Source organism: Bacillus rossius, chromosome 2 (genome assembly GCF_032445375.1).
Source record: "Bacillus rossius redtenbacheri isolate Brsri chromosome 2, Brsri_v3, whole genome shotgun sequence".
In the NCBI taxonomy this organism is placed as follows: domain Eukaryota; kingdom Metazoa; phylum Arthropoda; class Insecta; order Phasmatodea; family Bacillidae; genus Bacillus; species Bacillus rossius.
The window spans coordinates 101,363,071-101,384,074 of record NC_086331.1 but is presented as its reverse complement, the minus strand read 5'-3'; the positions used below and the strand labels follow the sequence as shown (position 1 = coordinate 101,384,074).

General features: G+C 35.8%; 1 protein-coding gene across 1 annotated transcript in view; it reads right to left on the bottom strand.

Annotated features, from left to right (window-relative positions):
• Window positions 1–21,004, bottom strand: part of LOC134528937 (trichohyalin) — a 194,584-nt gene that overhangs the window by 74,775 nt on the left and 98,805 nt on the right. Inside the window, exons 17-20 of the mRNA XM_063362606.1 lie at window positions 17,603–17,845; window positions 11,441–11,593; window positions 9,709–9,869; window positions 7,705–7,830 (exon numbers count right to left, since the gene is read on the bottom strand). Coding sequence (XP_063218676.1) covers window positions 7,705–7,830; window positions 9,709–9,869; window positions 11,441–11,593; window positions 17,603–17,845 — 683 coding nt within the window. The remainder of the gene's footprint in view (window positions 1–7,704; window positions 7,831–9,708; window positions 9,870–11,440; window positions 11,594–17,602; window positions 17,846–21,004) is intronic.

The following is a 21,004-nucleotide window of genomic DNA, read 5'->3' as shown; positions in this document are numbered from 1 at the left end:
AACCAAAAGCCAAGCAAATTTATAAATGCTTTAATTTATGCTATCCCGTACTAATGACGTAAAACATTAAATGAAAATTATTCTTATTTTACTACATTTATAAAATAAATACTTGATGAATAAGAAAACAACTTGGTTTACTGTAAAAACTATTCTTTGAAAATAATAATAAATATTTCTGACAATAATATTTTTCAAATTAATTCATACCATCCCTTAAACCTAATTTTATTATTCTTTTCTTTAATGAATTTAAATAGTCATTTATGCATTGCAAAATATAATTTCAGTTATTTAAATATAATGCCAAATTAGGATTAAAAAGAAAATTTTACTTGAAGATTTAAAAAAAATATATTTTAAATAATTATACAGAATGGTAGTCCGATGCTGGTGCTATTGGCTAATGATCAGATGTATGCATATTTCTCGAAAAGATTCCGAGACGAGCTGAAAGTTGAATCACTTTAGCATTGTCTCTGTTCCGTGGTTGCGTGAGTTTCTTTCAGGTACATGTCGACTGTTACAAAACCAATCACATTAAGTCAGTGCGGAATCAAATGCGTCCTGAGTGGCTCGGTCAAACAAGACAACGACTTCTCTCGCAGACGGCCGCCAGTCACAAGGAAGAAACCTCTGGTACGGGTATACCTTGTTGCAGTCTAGTAGGCATTCAGTTTTCTTCGCGAAAAATGCCTGCTTCTACTAATAATTTATTTGTAGGACTCTGTGGCAATGAGAGAACCTCATACAAAGAAATATCGAATCACGGGCAACTTAGCTGAGACGTCTCGCAAATCAGAAGCCAATGGGCTGAGTATATTGGTGGCTTAAGCCTGTTGAGAACCTTGAAGTCTATCCTGGATGTAATTGAAATCGTTTAATTTTTAATTTCCATTCTAGTAGTATATAATAGCCGGAGCTGCGCCAGGATGCAGGATGTGGATGGTGCGGATTGTGATTGTCTGTCCGCCATCTTGGATTGTGACGTCACGGCGGCCATCTTGGACGAGCGTAACGTGACACTTTTTCGTGCGTGCAGCCGTCGTAACGGGACACAGCGTAACGGGACACAGCGTAACGGTACACAGCGTAATGGGACACAGCGTAACGGGACAAGTAGATCACGCCGGCCATCTTGGATCCTCCATTTTGGATGACGTCATTTTGTTTTCTAGAAAATTCCGACATTGTGTTGTCCGCCATTTTGAATTATGACGTCATCGTTGCAATTTTCGTTATGGTCGCCATCTTGAAATTTAGACGCCATCTTGAAAATCTGCAATTTTTATGTTAGAAAATCGTGAAAAATTTTAAAAATCATTAAAAAATTTAAATAATCGAATTAAATAAAAATCTTAAAAACCACTGTTGCAGTTATCGTTATGGTCGCCATCTTGGTTTATATAAATGTTGCATATTTCGTTACACCCGCCATCTTGGTTGAGTACTATACCATTCTTACACTTTACGTTACGACCACCATATTGGATCCTATTAATGTTGCAATTATCGTTATGGTCGCCATCTTGAAATTTAGTCACCATCTTGAAATTTAGACGCCATCTTGGAAATCCGTAATTTTTATGTTAGAAAATCGGGAAAAATTCCAAAATTCATCAAGAAATTAACTTAATAGAATTCCGATTGATTATATCGATTACCGTCCTCGGTTCGAACCCGGTGAGGGCAAAAAATAAAAAAATCAGATCCTTCCACCACAGAAGCCACCTACAGATTGACCTACCTCCACCAATAACAAGGTATTTACCATCAGCTGGTATGACGTCATGTCCGCCATCTTGTCTTCGTCCGCTGGAGTCCACCATCTTGTTTTCGTCTGCTAGAGTGTGCTGACATCATGTTAATATATTGTTCTGTTCTCCATACCTTTAACCTTGTATATTAACATTAAACTTTGACCTTGACCTTGAACTTTGACCTTGACCTTTGACCTTGACCTTGACCTTTGACCTTGACCTTGAAATTTGACCTTGACCTTGAAATTTGACCTTGACCTTGAAATTTGACTTTGTCCCTGAAATTTGACTTTGTCCTTGTCGGCCATCATGGATCCGACATTTTATGTTCATTACATGATACCAGGAGCCACCACCTGCCGGAGTACGCCATCTTGTGTGTGTACTTGTATTATAGAGGACATTCCCATCTGGATAGTTTTATTCTAACCCGCTACAGTGCAGTAATCATTTATTATGGAGGTGCTCCCCGCCATCTTGAAATTCGACCACCATCTTGAAATCATGTAATAATGTAGCTAGAAAAGCGGGAAAAAAATCCAAAATTAATTAAATAAATTTGTAATCCATATAATGATTGATTGGATCGACTAAGGTCCTTGGTTCGATCCCTGACCGATACAAAACATCTTTAATTTAAAAAAAAATACTAAAAAAGTGTTGGTTTAAGAAAATAAAAACACCACAAGTTCTTTTTAAAAAAATGTTATTACATAAATTCAATAGGAAACGAAACGTATACACACATTACACACAGGAAACGGAACGTACACACAGTACACACAGGAAACGAAACGTACACACAGTACACACAGGAAACGAAACGTATACACACATTACACACAGGAAACGGAACGTACACACAGTACACACAGGAAACGGAACGTACACACAGTACACACAGGAAACGAAATGTATACACAGTACACACAGGAAACGGAACGTACACACAGTACACACAGGAAACGGAACGTACACACAGTACACACAGGAAACGGAACGTACACACAGTACACACAGGAAACGGAACGTACACACAGGAAACGAAACGTATACACACAGTACACACAGGAAACGGAACGTACACACAGTACACACAGGAAACGGAACGTACACACAGTACACACAGGAAACGAAACGTACACACAGTACACACAGGAAACGAAATGTATACACACATTACACACAGGAAACGGAACGTACACACAGTACACACAGGAAACGAAATGTATACACACATTACACACAGGAAACGGAACGTACACACAGTACACACAGGAAACGAAACGTATACACACATTACACACAGGAAACGGAACGTACACACAGTACACACAGGAAACGAAACGTATACACGCAGTACACACAGGAAACGGAATGATCACACATACAGTAGCGGAAACACACACGCTTAGTTGGAAATCAGAATACAAGAAATAAAACATACTTTAAAATATATAATAATTTATTTATTTTTCAATAGTACACACATGAAAGTTAAACAATTTATTAGTCCATCATTTTTACAAAGTATTGTGGATCTACTGAATATCGGCTTGGTTGTATTCTCACTTTTCACGGTGTTGTTACTTCCATTAGTTTCAGTCTTCACGAAGCCATCAGCATCATTCAATTTATGTTCTTCAACATGATCGATCGATCTAATACCATCTCGCTCAGGTCAAGGAAAAATTATTGTTGTATTCTTTAGTCTAGTGGATCCATCGATGTGATCTATGACGTAAGTAGGCTTGGCTTTACGTGTTCTACCATGTCTTTTTAATCCCTCAATTCGTGTTAACAACCTGATACACCGATTACAGCTTAACATTTTACGTAGTGGGTTTTTAACACAATCATTCTTCTCATACCGTTCAGCATTCTTTATCAAGGTAAACACCTTGCTACAGTATCTGCAGTGATGTTGTTTTGATACAGCTACATACATCGAAGGCTCCAAAAGGCTCCAATTGCTCCAACAGCTTTTTGTTTCATCAGCGCCAATGATATTTGGCTAGAATGCTACGAGTCTAAGAGACTATGAGGTCTCAAGGCTACGAGTCTAAAATGATCTAGATGGTTATGACTTATACATGGCTGCGGCGAGTCTGCATGGCTAAAATACCGCGTGGCTACGTAAAAACATGACTATGAAGCTACAAGGATACAAGTCTACTCGGCTCCAAATAAATGCAAGACGACATGGCTACAAGAAAACTTGGATACAAAGCTTCAATTCTACGAGTCTACAAGACTCCACCAACTACCTTCGAGTGTTTAAAGCTCCAACTGCTCCATCAGCATTATGTTATAAGATTACAAGGCTACTTGCTTACGTAGCTACAATTCTACGAGGTCCCAAGACATCATGACTACACGACTACGAGCCATGAGGTTACGAGACTACACGCCTACGAATCTTAAAGTTTACGAGACTGCAAGGCTACAGAGCTACGAAGCTTCTAGAACACAAGTTTATGTGACTGCGAGGATACAGGACTTCAAGTCTGCATGAGTTCTTGACTACGAAGCTACTCGTCTACAAGGCTCCAATTACCGTATCTTTCTTCGACGGAATTTTCTCTTTTGCTCCAACTGCACCATCAGCTTTATGTTATAAGATTACAAGGCTACTTGCTTACGTAGCTTCAAGTCTACGAGGCTCCAATGCATCTTGACTACGAGACTACGAGACTATACGATTGCAAATCCTCAAGGTTACGTGATCTCGAGGCTATAGGTCTATGAAGCTTACAGAACGCATGGTTACGAGACTGCCTGACTAATTGGCCATGGCTACGAAACTTCATGTCTCTAACTGACTAAAATAGCACCATTCAGTGGTGAGAGTTAATTTATCTCATGCAAAGGTACTTGTTGCAAGTAGTTCCGCTTTTCAACAACAGATATCGCCACATGTTGCTTACAGATAAATAAAATTTATTTCTTTTATGTAGGATGCAGGATGCTCACTAACGCCCGCAAAAGAAGCACGGCTTCGGAAGTCACCAAGGAGAAGGAAATTCGTCTTGTACGTTAGTGCTTCACAGATGGCTCATGGTATATTACTAGACTGAGTAATATTTTTTTTTTTATTTCTACTCATTAAAAAATATTGCAAGTGACGATTTAGTAGCCGAAAATCACTAATTAAATGTAACTTTGAATAAAATGACATGTCTCATTAAGAGTAAAACTCCTTCATGGAGAGATCGGTTTCTCAGAAATAACCATAAGCACTTGGAGAAACCACAGGAATGATCGCAAGCACACGGAAAAAACCTTCATAATATTGACAAGAATAATCAGGAGCACACGGAAAAAACCTTCATAATATTGACAAGAATAATCAGGAGCACACGGAGAAAAACCATCATAATATTGACAATAATTATCGGTAGCACACGGAGAAAAACAATCATAATATTGACAAGAATTATCGGGAGCACACGGAGAAAAACCATCATTATTTTGATAAGAATAATCAGGAGCACACGGAGAAAAACCATCATTATTTTGATAAGAATAATCAGGAGCACACGGAGAAAAACCATCATAATATTGACAAGTATAATTAGGAGCACACGGAGAAAACCGACATAATATTGACAAGAATTATCGGGCGCACACGGAGAAAACCACCACACATTTTCTTTGATATCATAAAATAAAAATAAAAAATTAAAAATAAAAATAAATTAATAAAAAATTTAAAACAAAAAAAAATCTACAAAAAAATACATAAATAGATTCTGCTAGCTTGTAAACTTATCATTGTTGAGCAAAGATAGAGTTTTAGTACAAGCGGACGAAGACAAGATGGCGGACATGACGTCATACTAGATGATGTTATATATGCTTTGAAAAAAGTGGAGGTAGGTCAATCTGTAGGTGGCTTCTGTGGTGGAAGGATCTGATTTTTTTATTTTTTGCCCTCACCGGGTTCGAACCGAGGACGGTAATCGATATAATCAATCGGAATTCTATTAAGTTAATTTCTTGATGAATTTTGGAATTTTTCCCGATTTTCTAACATAAAAATTACGGATTTCCAAGATGGCGTCTAAATTTCAAGATGGTGACTAAATTTCAAGATGGCGACCATAACGATAATTGCAACATTAATAGGATCCAATATGGTGGTCGTAACGTAAAGTGTAAGAATGGTATAGTACTCAACCAAGATGGCGGGTGTAACGAAATATGCAACATTTATATAAACCAAGATGGCGACCATAACGATAACTGCAACAGTGGTTTTTAAGATTTTTATTTAATTCGATTATTTAAATTTTTTAATGATTTTTAAAATTTTTCACGATTTTCTAACATAAAAATTGCAGATTTTCAAGATGGCGTCTAAATTTCAAGATGGCGACCATAACGAAAATTGCAACGATGACGTCATAATTCAAAATGGCGGACAACACAATGTCGGAATTTTCTAGAAAACAAAATGACGTCATCCAAAATGGAGGATCCAAGATGGCCGGCGTGATCTACTTGTCCCGTTACGCTGTGTCCCATTACGCTGTGTACCGTTACGCTGTGTCCCGTTACGCTGTGTCCCGTTACGACGGCTGCACGCACGAAAAAGTGTCACGTTACGCTCGTCCAAGATGGCCGCCGTGACGTCACAATCCAAGATGGCGGACAGACAATCACAATCCGCACCATCCACATCCTGCATCCTGGCGCAGCTCCGGCTATTATATACTACTCATTCTGATATGTTATTCAAGGTGAAAAAAATATTGACTTTTAAAATTGTTTTATTCATATATTTATTTATTGAATTATTATTTAACATTCAATAATTTAACTATAAATTTTCGAAATCTTAAATATTTATAAGGAATTTCTGTTTTTTTTCTCGAAACACGTACGCATTTTGTTTAATGATTTAATGTATAAAGATCTCAATAATACTAGGAAAAACTTAATAACTTAAGTTGTGATTTAATTAGCATCTGACAAACTTTAGATATGTTTATTTTGTTAAGAAATAACCTTGTATAAATAAAAAATAAAAATGTTTGTTTTGTACAAGAAAAACCATTGTATTATTCTTTTATTTTACATGAATAATTTGTAATTAAATTGCAATTAGATGAATCCAGTCTTGCTACCCAGTATTATTAGGGTCATTTTTAGCCTAACGAAGCTTCCGTACCTTTTTTTATGGACCTATCCAAAGTAAAGCATCATGACTTTAGATCAAGTATGGAACAGGAAGAAATGAACTTAAAAAGCTTAAAAACACATATATGTCAACACACCATTGCAGAATTCATGACTACTTGCAATTTAATATGAGGATTAAAATAATCTTTGGGTTGTAAAGATAAAAATATATTGATTGATATTTACACTTTTTTCGTTGCAATCAACAGTGGGGAACAAAGGATCAGATCCAAACATTACCATAAAATATATCATAATTTTATAAATAATATATATAAATAAAATATATTTTAAATATAATAATATAATAAAATAATATATAAATATTATAAATGTTTAAAACAATAAGAAAGGTAACACTCTCAATAATTTGAAACCATAACCAAAAACATTAATCACTTTAATATTATTTTAATTTAGTTCAACAAGCAAGCTAACAGTGCCATCAAATTAAATATTTAATTTTTTTATTTGGCGTCAAGCCAAAACATTAATTTAACTGTCGAAACACCTTACTATATTGGTACTATACTGTCTCTCTGGATGCATAATTAAAAATTTGCTAATATTATTTTGTAAATTTTTTTTCCATAACGTGGTAATAAAAAAATTCATTAATAATATCAAATTTTACATAAATAACTTAATAATTATTCCCTGTTTTTCGAATAATGTCCAGAAATTTGTTCATTAAATAAATTTTTATTATACATACAGACCACTCTAAAAAAATAAATTTAAAAATAAAAAAATATCATACCTCTTTTTCCAGTCCTGAAATTTTCTCTTTCATTTCAGCCATTGAATTTTCGCCTTTTTTCAACCTTTCTTCCAATTCTTTGACTTGTTTTTCAGTCTCTGTGATTTTTTTGGTCTTCTCTAACACCTTTACAAAAAATAAAATGTATATACGCACATGCCTTTAACAAAATTGAAATATTATGCCAGAAAGCAATAAAATATTTTCATCTTAAATTTTTAACAGTGTCGTTATTACAAAATCATAGTAAACTTAATAATTAATTATGTAAATTTTTCCAAGTAGCTCAAGTGAGCCCTTATTACATGCACGAATACTACCAAGGCTGCTAAAATTATTTCCTAAAGTTTTACCCAGATAAACCTTCACAAATTTTCATGAAATTGATTAAGATACCGATAGGTAAAAAGATAAAAAAATTATCTCTAATAAAATGAAATAAATTGGTTTGAAATGCAATGTGTAACAAAGTTTAAAGGATCTATAAAATAACAAAAAACAATCGATTAATATGTACACTATAACTTCATATATATATATATATATATATATATATATATATATATACCAAAAAAATTTATATGTAGCCCAAATTTCCAATAAATAAAAAAACAACATAATTTGGCGTTTGAAAGTTCTCTCTAAGGTATTCACAGTTGTTAAATAATTACTTGGGACATGAAATTACGGATTTATTTTTAGCCTAATTTCATTTTTAAGACATTAGCTTTAAGTATAATTGTTTTTTACTCACATATATTTTTCTAGAAACTTCAGACTATACAAATTACATTTATTGAATTAAGTACTGTAAAAAATTATGTTTTCGTGATTTGAGACAATATTTATTTAAAATTCTGATTATGTCATGATTTTAGTTGCATTTTGATGCTTTATGGTGTATTTACTTGAATTGTAGTGTTATATGGTGCATTAATACGCTTTCGCTGTTATTTTGGTATAATGTGTTTGATAGATTTGACGATAATAAGTTTGCTGGTTTTTTAGGAAATGTATGGTTGCTATTGTAATTCATAATTTTTGATCCCACCAAGGATCAAATATAAGTCCCTCATTTACATTATGTGAATTAAAATTTATTTAAGTGCGTCACTGTCCATATTAAATTATAATCCATGAAGTGTAATATAGTTTATCATGAAATATATTTAATGATGTTTGATGATCAGACATTTATTGTTGAATTTTGAAAATTTCAGTATGGCCAACATGATGGTGGATAAATTGACTGACACATTGTGCTCTCTAGCGGATAAAAAGTGAAGCAAGAAAACAAAGCGACATTGTCACAATCTAAAGAAGATACTAGGTAAAAATATGACCGCCAATGTGGCTACCGTGACTTCACAGTGATAAAGGTAGGCACTCTTATTTAAACCTCGGTGGCTGGAGGATGGATTTTTGGTGTCGTGTTGCGAGAAGAATGATCCGTGTAAACATCTACTAGTGTATCCGTTGGTTTTATTTTGTAGCATTCATACCTCGTGTTTATTCTAACAATACCCCGGCAGGAATTGCTTGCTGATGCCGCTTTTGTGAATAATTTGAATAATGTTTAGGGAACTAAATATATAAACATTGTTTTAAGAATTCCTAAGTTACACGTTTTGTTACTCGCCTCATTTACAAACGTGGCCGAGGAGTTGCCTACCTGCCAGGCAGTACAGTACATTTACCAGAGCTTCATTGTAATTACGTGCACTATTTTCTATGGCACTTACCGAAAAATAAGTTAAGAGTTGTTGATAAGGTTTATCATATCACGTTTATGGACGAGAAATATTTTTAGAACAACGGGATTTATAATGTAATTGCTTATACTCTTCAAACAATTTTTTTTCTTACTAGGTACGTGCAGATATAAATGTTAAATTAATTTTTTTTAATGTGATTTTAAACCGTAAATTCAAAAGATCGACTTGAAAATAGTTCATGAATGTTCATTCTACAAGAAAATATTTTGTGATTTAAAAGGTGTCATACCTGCTTACTCAGTTCGTTTTTCTCTTGCTTGACTTGCGCAAAACCATCCAATTGCTTGCGCAATGCCTTGTTCGTTCTCTCTTCTTCTTCCGATTTATTTTTGAGCACGTCGTATTTCTTTGCCAAGACTGTCGTTTCATCTTGCTTTGCTAAAAGATTTGCTGAAAATAAATGAATCAAAAATGTCTCATAAATGCGTTCCTGAAATGCCAGAAACCGATATTACATATGCTTGAATGTTAAAATTGCTGAATTAAAAAAACCTTCAACCTCAAACAAAGGTTAGGAAACAAAATAGCTGTACATACACGAAAGTTTACAGTTATTAAAAACATACAAGTATATTCTCATAACTAGAAGCACTAATTTTTTTCCCGAGAGAATTATGGGGTCAGCAGTGTGTTAAAACACTGTAACATCGACTGTATTTCTTGATTGTTAGAATTTCGTTCAGTTTCATGTTTGCTGTTGGCACACAATTCACAGCCATTACGAATGTAAGGAAATACACGATATCTGAATGTCTCAGGGATATTAGTCAAAGGCTTAATGAATTCATGAACAGCTGCCAATTACCAGAGAAAACTTCTGGCGCAGACATATATAACTGCATATTAATAAAATATATTTTTACCGAAAAACAACTGCCCGTACTCTTTTCTTTGTAAAAATATATTTTTGAGAGTATAGCTAAGTTCTTTGGAAATAAACATAAATTTTCCTTCACAGAAAATATATATTTTTCTTTTTTTATGCCACAAGGAGCAACAATTCAGTAATTTTACTTTCAGTAATAATGTTTTATAAATTGTCAACATAATGTAAAAAAAAATTTTCACCTAATTATTATTACATAAAGTCATATAATTTCCCTTAAATTTAATCTCAAACGAGTTTTTGGGTACTATTAGTTAAAAAGGGTTTCGCGGTATTTAATATCTAGGTCATAAGAGATGCATGAGGTATAAATTGGTGCAGTCACGGAATGCATGGGTGGATGGAATGGGAACACCTCAAGAAATCTCGCCGCCTCACGGAAACGTCCGCAAAGTTTCTCTATTGTAAAAAAAATAAGTCTTGGCTTGACCCCGCCGACAATCTAACCCAAATAGATTGGTGGGACGCGAGCGGGTTGACCTTTCAATTGTCGTGGCTTCGAGACGTTGGGAGAAGTGCTGGTTACGGTGACCCAAGGCTGCCTTACCTTTTAAAATAACAGAAATTTGGCATCCTAACTTGTATATCTGGTTCCAAATAAATACAACAAAAAAATTCACGTCATACGAAAAAAATATTTCAAAAAATTAATATGTGATTCATTTTGAAAGAACTTCTACTAAATTGTGAGTTAATTACTCTTTGTATTATTTTCTATAGTGCTTAAAACGTTTTCAAAAATTACTAGTTATTTTATAAATAAATATATATTTTATAATTTTATATTTATATGAAACGAGAGATAACCTAGCTCACACACAACCTACGCATTTTGTGCTATAAAATAAGCTTATAAAACCTTTCAAAAATTAAACAATAAATTAATATACTACTAAAATAAACGTTATAAAGATTTTTTAAATTATTAAGACTTTACTGTTGTAACAATTGTATAATAAGTATGGCCTATGTATAAGCGAATTTAAATAATTGAATCAACAAAATTTTTTTACCCAAGATAGTTCGTAAGTGCTTACAAGAAACCCATTTTTAATAATCTTCACAATTTACTTACTTTTCTCAGTTCTCAGGTCAGCGATGGCAGCTTCCAGTTTATTCACCTCAGGCCTCAGATTATTCAGTTCGTCCTTGTGTCTTTCAACCTCTTTTTCGAGGTTCTTGTTGCATTCCGTTAACTTTTTTATTTCACTTTGTAGCTTCTTGTTCTCTATATAAAATAAAATTTTGTTTTATTAATGGATAAAATACAGAGGTTTGATTTAGACATAACGCAGACATGAATTTTCAGTAATTTAAGTATGATATATGGACGTAGTTATGCAAAAAGGAACCAACCCACAATTTTGTTATATTTTATTTAAAAATAAATTAAATAGTACAAGGTTTATCGTACCATCGTTGCTATTATTACATCAGTATTTATACTAGACCATTAAAATTATACCCACATTATGTTATCAATACGAGAATTACAATTTATAATTAACTTTAACTTCAAAATACTCAGAATAGGTTTCATGTGGGTTGGTTTCTTTTTGCATAACTACGTCCATATATATAATTTATTTTGACTGAAAAGAGGAATTGTACAGTCGGAGGCTCGTTATGGCCCACAAACATATCAACCGGGAGATGGCCTTGGCTCAACTGAGACTCAGACGGCGAGTAGATCCCACAATGGTTTGCCATTGCCATCCGCAAAATGGAGGTGACGGGACAACGCAACACTCTGCTCTGATCCCAGGAAAGAAAACCTTTCCACCAGTGAAAAAAAACCTGATCCATCAGGGGATCGAACCAAGGACCTTCAGCTCACCATAAAGCTGTTAACGGTTTTTTTAATAATTTTTTTGCTTGGTTATCATTTTAATTACCAACGTGTCAACCATTCTTTTGGACGTTTGAAAAAATTTATTGACATTTATTTGACTAGTTACATTTAGACCATATTTAGACGTAAATAAATTGACACATATAACTTTAATCCTCAAACGGTATTAGCAAGTCAATCAAATTGTTTACAAATATATATGTTTTTTTAATAAATAAATATAATTTAAGCACAGCATTTTTTTAATGAAATAAGTAATTTTGTTTCGTTCATTGCTTAATTTCCTTGGCTACTTGGTTCTAACCGTGTTGATGGCGAAAATTTCGCGAAGATTTGGTCAATTTTAGTGTCACCATCTCCAGGGTGGCAGTTACATCATACCTACATTAATACATAACTTGAAGATAGCGACTTCAATGCCGACCGAAACTTTGGTGAAAACTCCGCCTTCGATGCGGCTATAAACCAGAAGCTAAGGAACTTCGGGTAATAGTTGCGAAAGACTGCGACCCTTAGAATTAATTTCTCACACACAAATTTATGGCAATATAATTTAAGATTTTTTGATTTTTGTTTCGGAAGTTACGGCTGGTATATACCTGCACATATTTCATGATGCTCCCTTACGAACGTTTTTTTATTCGATTTGTTAGTCTCAGTTAAGTGTGAAGGGAAAATGTCTCGAACCCAGTAACACCCGCACTGAATACCGGCGTTCATGCAAACTGCACTACGCAGGTAGGGCAGACCTTGACTAGTGTGATTCAAAGTAATGCAGTCAGGAACTTCGAGTTAGGTCTGCGATACGAGTCAGCTCCGTTAGCTCGCTCTACCTCGTGACCGACGCCGGACCTCGTCGTGCGGGGAATCCGCTAAAGTTGGCGTCTCTGCCTGCACGATGCGCGTTAATTTACGTACGCGCCAATTAATCAACTAATTGGCCTTCGAAACCTCTTCTCGTTACCGTCCCGCTCTCTTTGGGCGCTGCGCTTAAGTTTCGAGGAGGCAGAACTGACGATCGCTCCAGACTTCACGCCCGGCAGCACTTAGGAATTAAAAGTAAACAAGCACTTAGCACCAAGTTAGTACTAGCGTGTCTCTGAAATCCCTACATTGAGGAGTTCAACGTCTTTATAAGTCTTAAATGTTGAGCTGAGAAAAACCAGTACACTGTAAAAAAAAATTGTGATTTTACACAAAACATATGTTTCAGCATTCTCTCCACCGACGTAAGTGTAATTTTTACCTGCATACTTTCATGTATTTTACACTTGTGTTCATGTAAAAACAAAAGATCAAAAGTGTAAAAGTATAACTGTTATGATCTGATAAATACGTCAAAGCCGTTGAAGCTATATACTCTGTAATATATAAAGTTACATGTGCATGCATGTGTGTACATACTACCACAGCTATCACTTGCATCGTTGAGTAAATTTGCATTGACCACGAACATATTAATTGGTACAACTTCTAACAATAAAATTTGTAATTTATAGCTTTTAACGAACAATGTAAACTTTTTTTTAGTTTTAACACATTTAAATGTTCAAGTAAACAATTTTAACAATGTGAATGAATTCGAGAAGTAACGACATTACGATCATTTGGATCTTAGTTAACCGTATTAACCACTTGACCATTGGGCGCACTAAAAATCCTTAAGTATATTAATTTTTTCAGTATATATTACAAAATCTTGTATGACCGTGACCTTGACCTTCAAAAATTGCCAAAAATGATTCAAATTTGCCAAAATTAAACCAAAATTCACCAAAATCAGCCAAAATTACCCATTTTCGAAAATAAATTCCGCAAAAAAATTTCTCAACAAATCGGGAAACGATGTTCTTATTTCGAGGAGAAATTTCCCGTTTTAGTTCTCAAAAATTCCAGTAACTTGAAAAGTACGCAAAGCGGATTAAGTCCATAACTACAAGCCGCCCTAAGCCTCCGAGGTCATGACTGCAACCATTTGGATGTCATGGCCGCCATTTTTATTTGTGTGTCATCACTGCAAGTATCGTTACGGCCACCATCTTTAAAATCCGTAATTATTATCTGATTTTAATGGGAATAATTTAAAATTAATAACAAATTTAAATATAAAATTTTTAATAAAAAATGGATTATTTTGAAAACTGTCAGCTATCTAAAAACCTATAATTATAATCCAATAAATTCGGGAAAAAACCTTAAAATTACTAAAAACATAATTAATCAAATTTAAATTAATTTTTAATTAATAACCGTACTTATATCGTTGAGCTAAGAGTCCTCGGTTCGAACCCAGTGAGAGAAAAAAAAGTGGCAATTGATCCTTCCTCCACAGAAATCACCGACAGACTGACCTCCCACTACTAATGTTCTGTATATGCAACATTCTAAACACATAGTTTATAACAGCTCCATGTGATGGGAGAACAGTTTTGTGGTGCCAACAACACTCTGTAACTCTAGCAAATGAACAATCTTTATAGGTTGTAGGTAACTTAATTTCGTTCTTACAAACATACTGTTTTCTCGGTTAGATGCCTGGCTGGATATCGTTTCCTGTGTGGGTGGAACGAAGCACAGGATCGCTAAGGACGACACTACCTCGCCCAACACACGCCGTATCGCCTCTACGTGCAAGCCTCTACACTGGCGTGCTGTTATTTCCGTTCAGGGCTAACTTATGCGTCATTCCAAAGTGTCACGCTACCATTTTACGGCAAAGCAGCAGATACGAAGTATGTTTCATGAGCCTCTGCTACTTTCAAGTTTCCCCTTCCGTATGGTGTCACACGCTCTGTTGATTTTTTTAGTTTTTTTTCGTACTTTTTTTATTTAAGGGCTATATCTAAAATTTCATATTAATACCTCCCTTGCATTTGTTATTCTTCCACAAATGTTTTCAACTGATATTCCCCCATGTGTAATATCATGCGTGTAAAAAAGTGCGCATGTGTTCGTAATTATCATCACTTGCGCAACGTTTTACACCCATGATATTAGAACTACAAATTCCAGGGTGGTAAAAAGTTACAATATTATAAATAACTCATTAAAAAGACAATGAAAAAAAACAGAAAATTTTCAACATGGCGTGTGAGATCGAGGCTTAAAAATGATCGTTGAATCTATTCTAGGTTGATATTCTTTTTGAAAAATAAACGACATACAGAGGAAACGCGAGAATAATCTTCAGTTAATTAGATGCAATACGTAATCCAACGACACTCCAAAGTCTTAAGCAGGTTTTAAACTGCTCTTGGTATTCTAAAAGCTCTATGCCATATGGGGTGGTCCAGGTAGGTCTACGCAGAACACATCTTTAGGGCTAGGCCTTATTATTTATTAAATCCAGGTGTGGGGTCAAGAGGCAACTTGACGTCATTCAACAAAGCCGTTAAGGCCGTGTGCGATTTCAAAAAACACAGTATTTTTTTTTTGCAACCGCGCATAGTTTACTTGCCTCAGTGATGTTCTAGAGCCGCTCAGACGTTTACAATCTTTGGCCTTTAAAAACAATTTTAGCTAACCAATCAGGTTGTTGACATAAATTCTTCCAAAAAAAGAGTTAATAAAATAAGTAATATTATGCTTTTCTTTACTTACGCATGAATGTACTTTTAGAGTTTGTTCTTTTTTCGTCAATTATGAGAATTACATTTGTAAATGTTTTTGTTGATACGTACTTATAAACATGAATTGTTTTTATTTTTCTATTTCATTTGTTAATATAAGCTTAATATAAATTTTAAATACTTTATGCTTCTTTAAATTTCATCCGGGTTATGTGAATTATAACCAAAAAAAATTCTTCCCAAAATGATGTCGTTTATTTACCTAGAAACACGGGGGAAGTACACAGATTCGTTTGTTGCATTCTTGCTTACTTCTTGTTCAGTTCGAACAGCCCTCGTGATGTCATTTCCGAGTAAAAGTACATGTTAGTAGCCTCTATACTTCGGTCGAATTCAGAAACGGCCTAAGTTTCCGTCATAAACGCAGGAAACTGCGTAGTTGTAAAAACATTAAAAAGCCATTCCAGAATATCCCACACATCTGAAGTTATTAGACAAGATAAGACAGTAATAAGGGTGACAGTGACACGCACATCAAGAGCTTTGTCACCTCTATGCGCAAGTGAGTGAGCTGGCTTGCAAGTATTCGCGTCATTTTGCGTACAAATATTGGACCAAAAATGTGTCCCTTTAGTGTAATGCCATGCAACCAAATACATATCTTTTTTATTGCCACGTGTATTAATTTAAATTTTTATTTAAATGTTTATGATTAACAGACACTGTCCAAAATAGGCTGGCACTTTACAAGTAGGTACAGAAACCAAAACCAAAACAATAACAATCATAGAGAGAAAATACATACCTACAAACACACAATATATGACAAACAATAACAAACTCAGAGAGAAAATACATATTGAAAAAAGTTTGGGGTCCCAGAAAAATCAAACAACTGTTTGTAATTATTCTTAATAATGTTAGTTAAAATAATGCATAGCAGATGTAAATCTAATGTATTATAATATTTAGGCTAAGTTAGAACGGTAATTACACTATTGTAATGAATCTATGCGACAAAGTTTATGATATATTTTAAAGGGATAAAAAGATTCACAGCAATTATCAATGTGATAAAAAAACCATATTAACATGTTATATGGCCTGGAGAAGTGATTGTTTTTTCCATCTTGAGTGAAAATTTAACGTCAGTCATTGGAAAAATAACTACCAGTAAACATCTTGTATGTTTAAAGGCTATTTTAAAGTAATTACAAAGTATTATACTTTTTCCAGGACTGTTTCCTAATTAATGTTTTTGTTTATATGGAATTAGTTCCTTAGCTCTGTTTGGGCGCCCTTATGTATACAACTATAAAAAAACGGTTTTAAGTTTGTCAAATAATGTTTAAAAAATTTCATGGATTTTTCCATTTTATTTTATTCTTAAAATTATTAGTAACGTTAGTTAACGTTTTGTAGTACGATAGCCTAATCAATAGAACCATTTGTTCAGGAAAATGTAAATATCTTAATTTAAAATAGTTAATTTAGTTTCGCAAGCATACTAGACTTCAATATACAACTTCTTACAAACGGTGAAATTACACTGAACATGAGCCTATGTTAGAGCGATTATGGTCTCCAATTAATTCTGGATGAAACTATTTTTTTTTATTGCTACAACTAACCGCATGGAATTGGATTAATTAATGCTCAAGTTATTTCTGTATATGTAAAATAGGTTTTTTTGGAAACAATATTGAATGTTTCTTGTCACGATTACGAAAATGGTCTCCTAATTTTGAATTCCAATTGACGTTTCGTAAAAGCATCATTTTTTTATCCGTGGTAAAGATAACCCGATATGAATTACCTTCATCTAAGTTTTTCCTCTCCTTCGTGGACGACTTCCTGTCTTTCAAGGACTTGTCCTTCTCGTCCTTGAGCGACTTCTCCAGCGTCTTGACCCGGTCCTTGGCCTCCTGCAAGTCCCGGCCGAGGGTCCTCTGCGCTTCCTTGTCGTTGTTGAAGTCCTCTTGCAGGCGCGCTGCCTTCGCGTCCCCCAGCAAGACCAGCTTCTCCTCCTCATACCTCTTGAAGAGGGCGGACACCTCGCCTGCGCAGACAGTCGTCGACAGCTGGCGAGCAACCTGGTTCGGACTGCGTGGTCCTTCAGAACTGAAGGACCCTCGCAGAATCATGAAGGGGCGAGTCACTCGCATTCCTTGTGGCCTTTCCTTTTTTTTATATAGCTCCGGTTACCAGCCTGGACAGCTGGAAGAGGTTGGGTAGGCCTCTACCGGAATCTCGGGTTCGCATGGGTGATTGAGGAGTCCCAGTGTGATGCGGGAGACTGGGGTAGGCGCCAGAAGTGATGACAACTCCCAGAGGGCTAAGGGAGCATCCAACTTGCTGGTGAGCTGAGTGGGGTAGGGGGCCGGAGGTGGTTCACAAGCTGGGATGGGTAGCCTCAGCCTCTGTGTGTAGCCAAAAGCTCCAACGCCCTTCCCGGTTGCGTATGCGGCGTATCCGCATCCATGCCCATGGGGGCCCCAGCCTGGAAGTCCTTATAGGATATGAAGGCTGGGTTATCAATAAGGAGGAGAGATCCTCATAACTTGGCCTTTCCTTTAGTAGAAATACGGGGATAGTGGTAGATCGGCAGTCGAACCTGTGAACTGCTGTCCTCATTTTTTTTCCCTGCGTATGTATTGTTATAAACTGATAAAATTTCACAAATAATTTTTTTTTTTTTGGAAATAAATCGCGAAAAATCTTCGAAAACAAAAAAAAAATGCTAGCTAAAATTATTTATTTATTTTGGTCTGTTAGGAATTAAAATAATTCGGACATCGTTTCACGAATATTTACTACTTAAAATTAAGCCTTTAAACTGAATGATTCTTTGGTAGAGTTTTCATTAATAAAGGATGCATATTTACGGTTTGGAAACAGCCTTAATGACCACTGTCATCCATCAAATAATTTTTTTTTAACTTTAGAAGCATTATGTTTTCAATGCATATGGGTCCATCTGCTTTACACACTCATTAATTCTTAAATAAATTTAAACATGCCAGTTAATAGTAATGAGATATTTAAATATTTATTTTATATTAAGATTTAAACAAAATAGTAGTGTAGTTTAGTTTAATTAGTAATGAAACATGAAATCGTTACTTTCACTAAGATTAATATAACGATCAACGTTTCCTTCAGAAATTACATCTTGGTAATACCTGTGTTGTTAACGTTACAATTCAGTTATTTCTCCCGCCCAGAAAATGTAAAATAATTTTATCTTAAAAAGAAGCAAATTTTGAGGAACTAGAAACAACAGTTCTGAATTTTTATATTGAAGAACTAAGATATTAATAAAAATAAATTTTAGGCTCGAACTACACATGTATCTACTTATAATATAGAAAATTTACTTTTGTATGCAAAATAAATCCATAAAAGAGCCAATCTTTCTCATAATAAATGGTAGTTATATCATTGATTCATAATTTTGTAACTGTTTGCACAAGGTCAAATCAAATTAAATATTATGTAAGAACTAATAAAAAATATTCATAGACATATGAAAGCTGAGCAGTAAATGTAGAATTGCAATTATTCAAAATTACTTGGCCGTTAATACATGTTCACCACACAGAATGTTTTTGCACTTTTGCAAAAGATTCCTTTGGAAACCAGTTTCAAAAAAAATAGTTTGTAAAACAAGTTTTTTTAATTTGTACAAAATATTTCTCTAGTTATTTCTGTATGTAAAAAAACAAGTTTAAGGAAATAGAATTGAATATTTCTTGTCACGCTTACGAAAAAGGCCTCATAATTTTAAATTTCAATTAATGTTTTATACAAGCATAATTTTTATCCATGGTAAGATTATATAATATTTAAAATGAGCACTTATTCTGTTTATTTGTGTGCAGTTAATAATGGAAAGCTATCCAAGGAACATTTTACAAAAAAAAACTTTAAATAATGTAGCTACTGGGACAAAACAAAGCATAAATGTTCGAAAAAGAATCCAAACCCAGTATTCAAGCGAAATAAATTTTTTTTGAAGCAAAATAGTTGACTTCCCGTTGATGTGCAAATTTACAAATATCTGTAATTTTACGTGAATATTTCAGTTCTATTTTTGTTTACAGTGCAACGCAGCGAGCGTGTTTAAACACGTACAGCTGGCTTTCGGTAGGTCTTGAGTTCTACCCGGTTCGTCTGCACTGGGAATGGCATGATCCCCTCCCCGAGGTCAAGTGGCAACCCTATTCCCTCCCCACCGCGAGGTCACGTGGTGACCTTATTCCCTCGCCTCCCCGAAGTCACGTGACGAATCTATTCCCTCCCCTCCGCGAGGTCACGTGACGACCCTATTATCTCCCCTCCGCGAGGTCACATGGCAACCTTATTCCCTCGCCTTCGCGAGGTCACGTGGCGACCCTATTACCTCCCCTCCGCGAGGTCACGTGGCAACCCTATTCCCTCCCCTCCGCGAGGTTACGTGGCGACCCTGTTCCCTCGCCTCCCCGAAGTCACGTCACGAATCTATTCCCTCCCCTCCGCGAGGTCACGTGACGACCCTATTATCTCCCCTCCGCGAGGTCACGTGGCAACCCTATTCCCTCGCCTTCGCGATGTCACGTGGCGACCCTGTTCCTTCGCCTTCCCGAGGTCACGTGGCGACCCTATTCCCTCCCCTCCCCGAGGCCACGTGACGACCTTATTCCCTCCCCTTCCCGAGGTCACATGGTGACCCTATACCCTCGCCTCCCCGAGGTCACGTGGCAACCCTATTCCCTCGCCTCCCCGAGGTTACGTGGCGACCCTATTCCCTCCCCTCCGCGAGGCCACGTGACGACCTTATTCCCTCCCCTCCGCGAGGTCACATGGCGACTCTATTCCCTCCCCTCTGCGAGGTCACGGGGCGACCTTATTCCCTCGCCTCCCCGAGGTTACGTGGCGACCCTATTCCCTCCCCTCCGCGAGGTTTCGTGGCGACCCTATTCCCTCCCCTCCCCGAGGCCACGTGACGACCTTATTCCCTCCCCTCTGCGAGGTCACGTGGCAACCCTATTCCCTCGCCTCCCCGAGGTTACGTGGCGACTCTATTCCCTCCCCTCCCCGAGGCCACATGACGACTTTATTCCCTCCCCTCTGTGAGGTCACGTGGCGACCTTATTCCCTCGCCGCCCCGAGGTTACGTGGCGACCCTATTCCCTCCACTCCGCGAGGTTACGTGGCGACCCTATTCCCTCCACTCCGC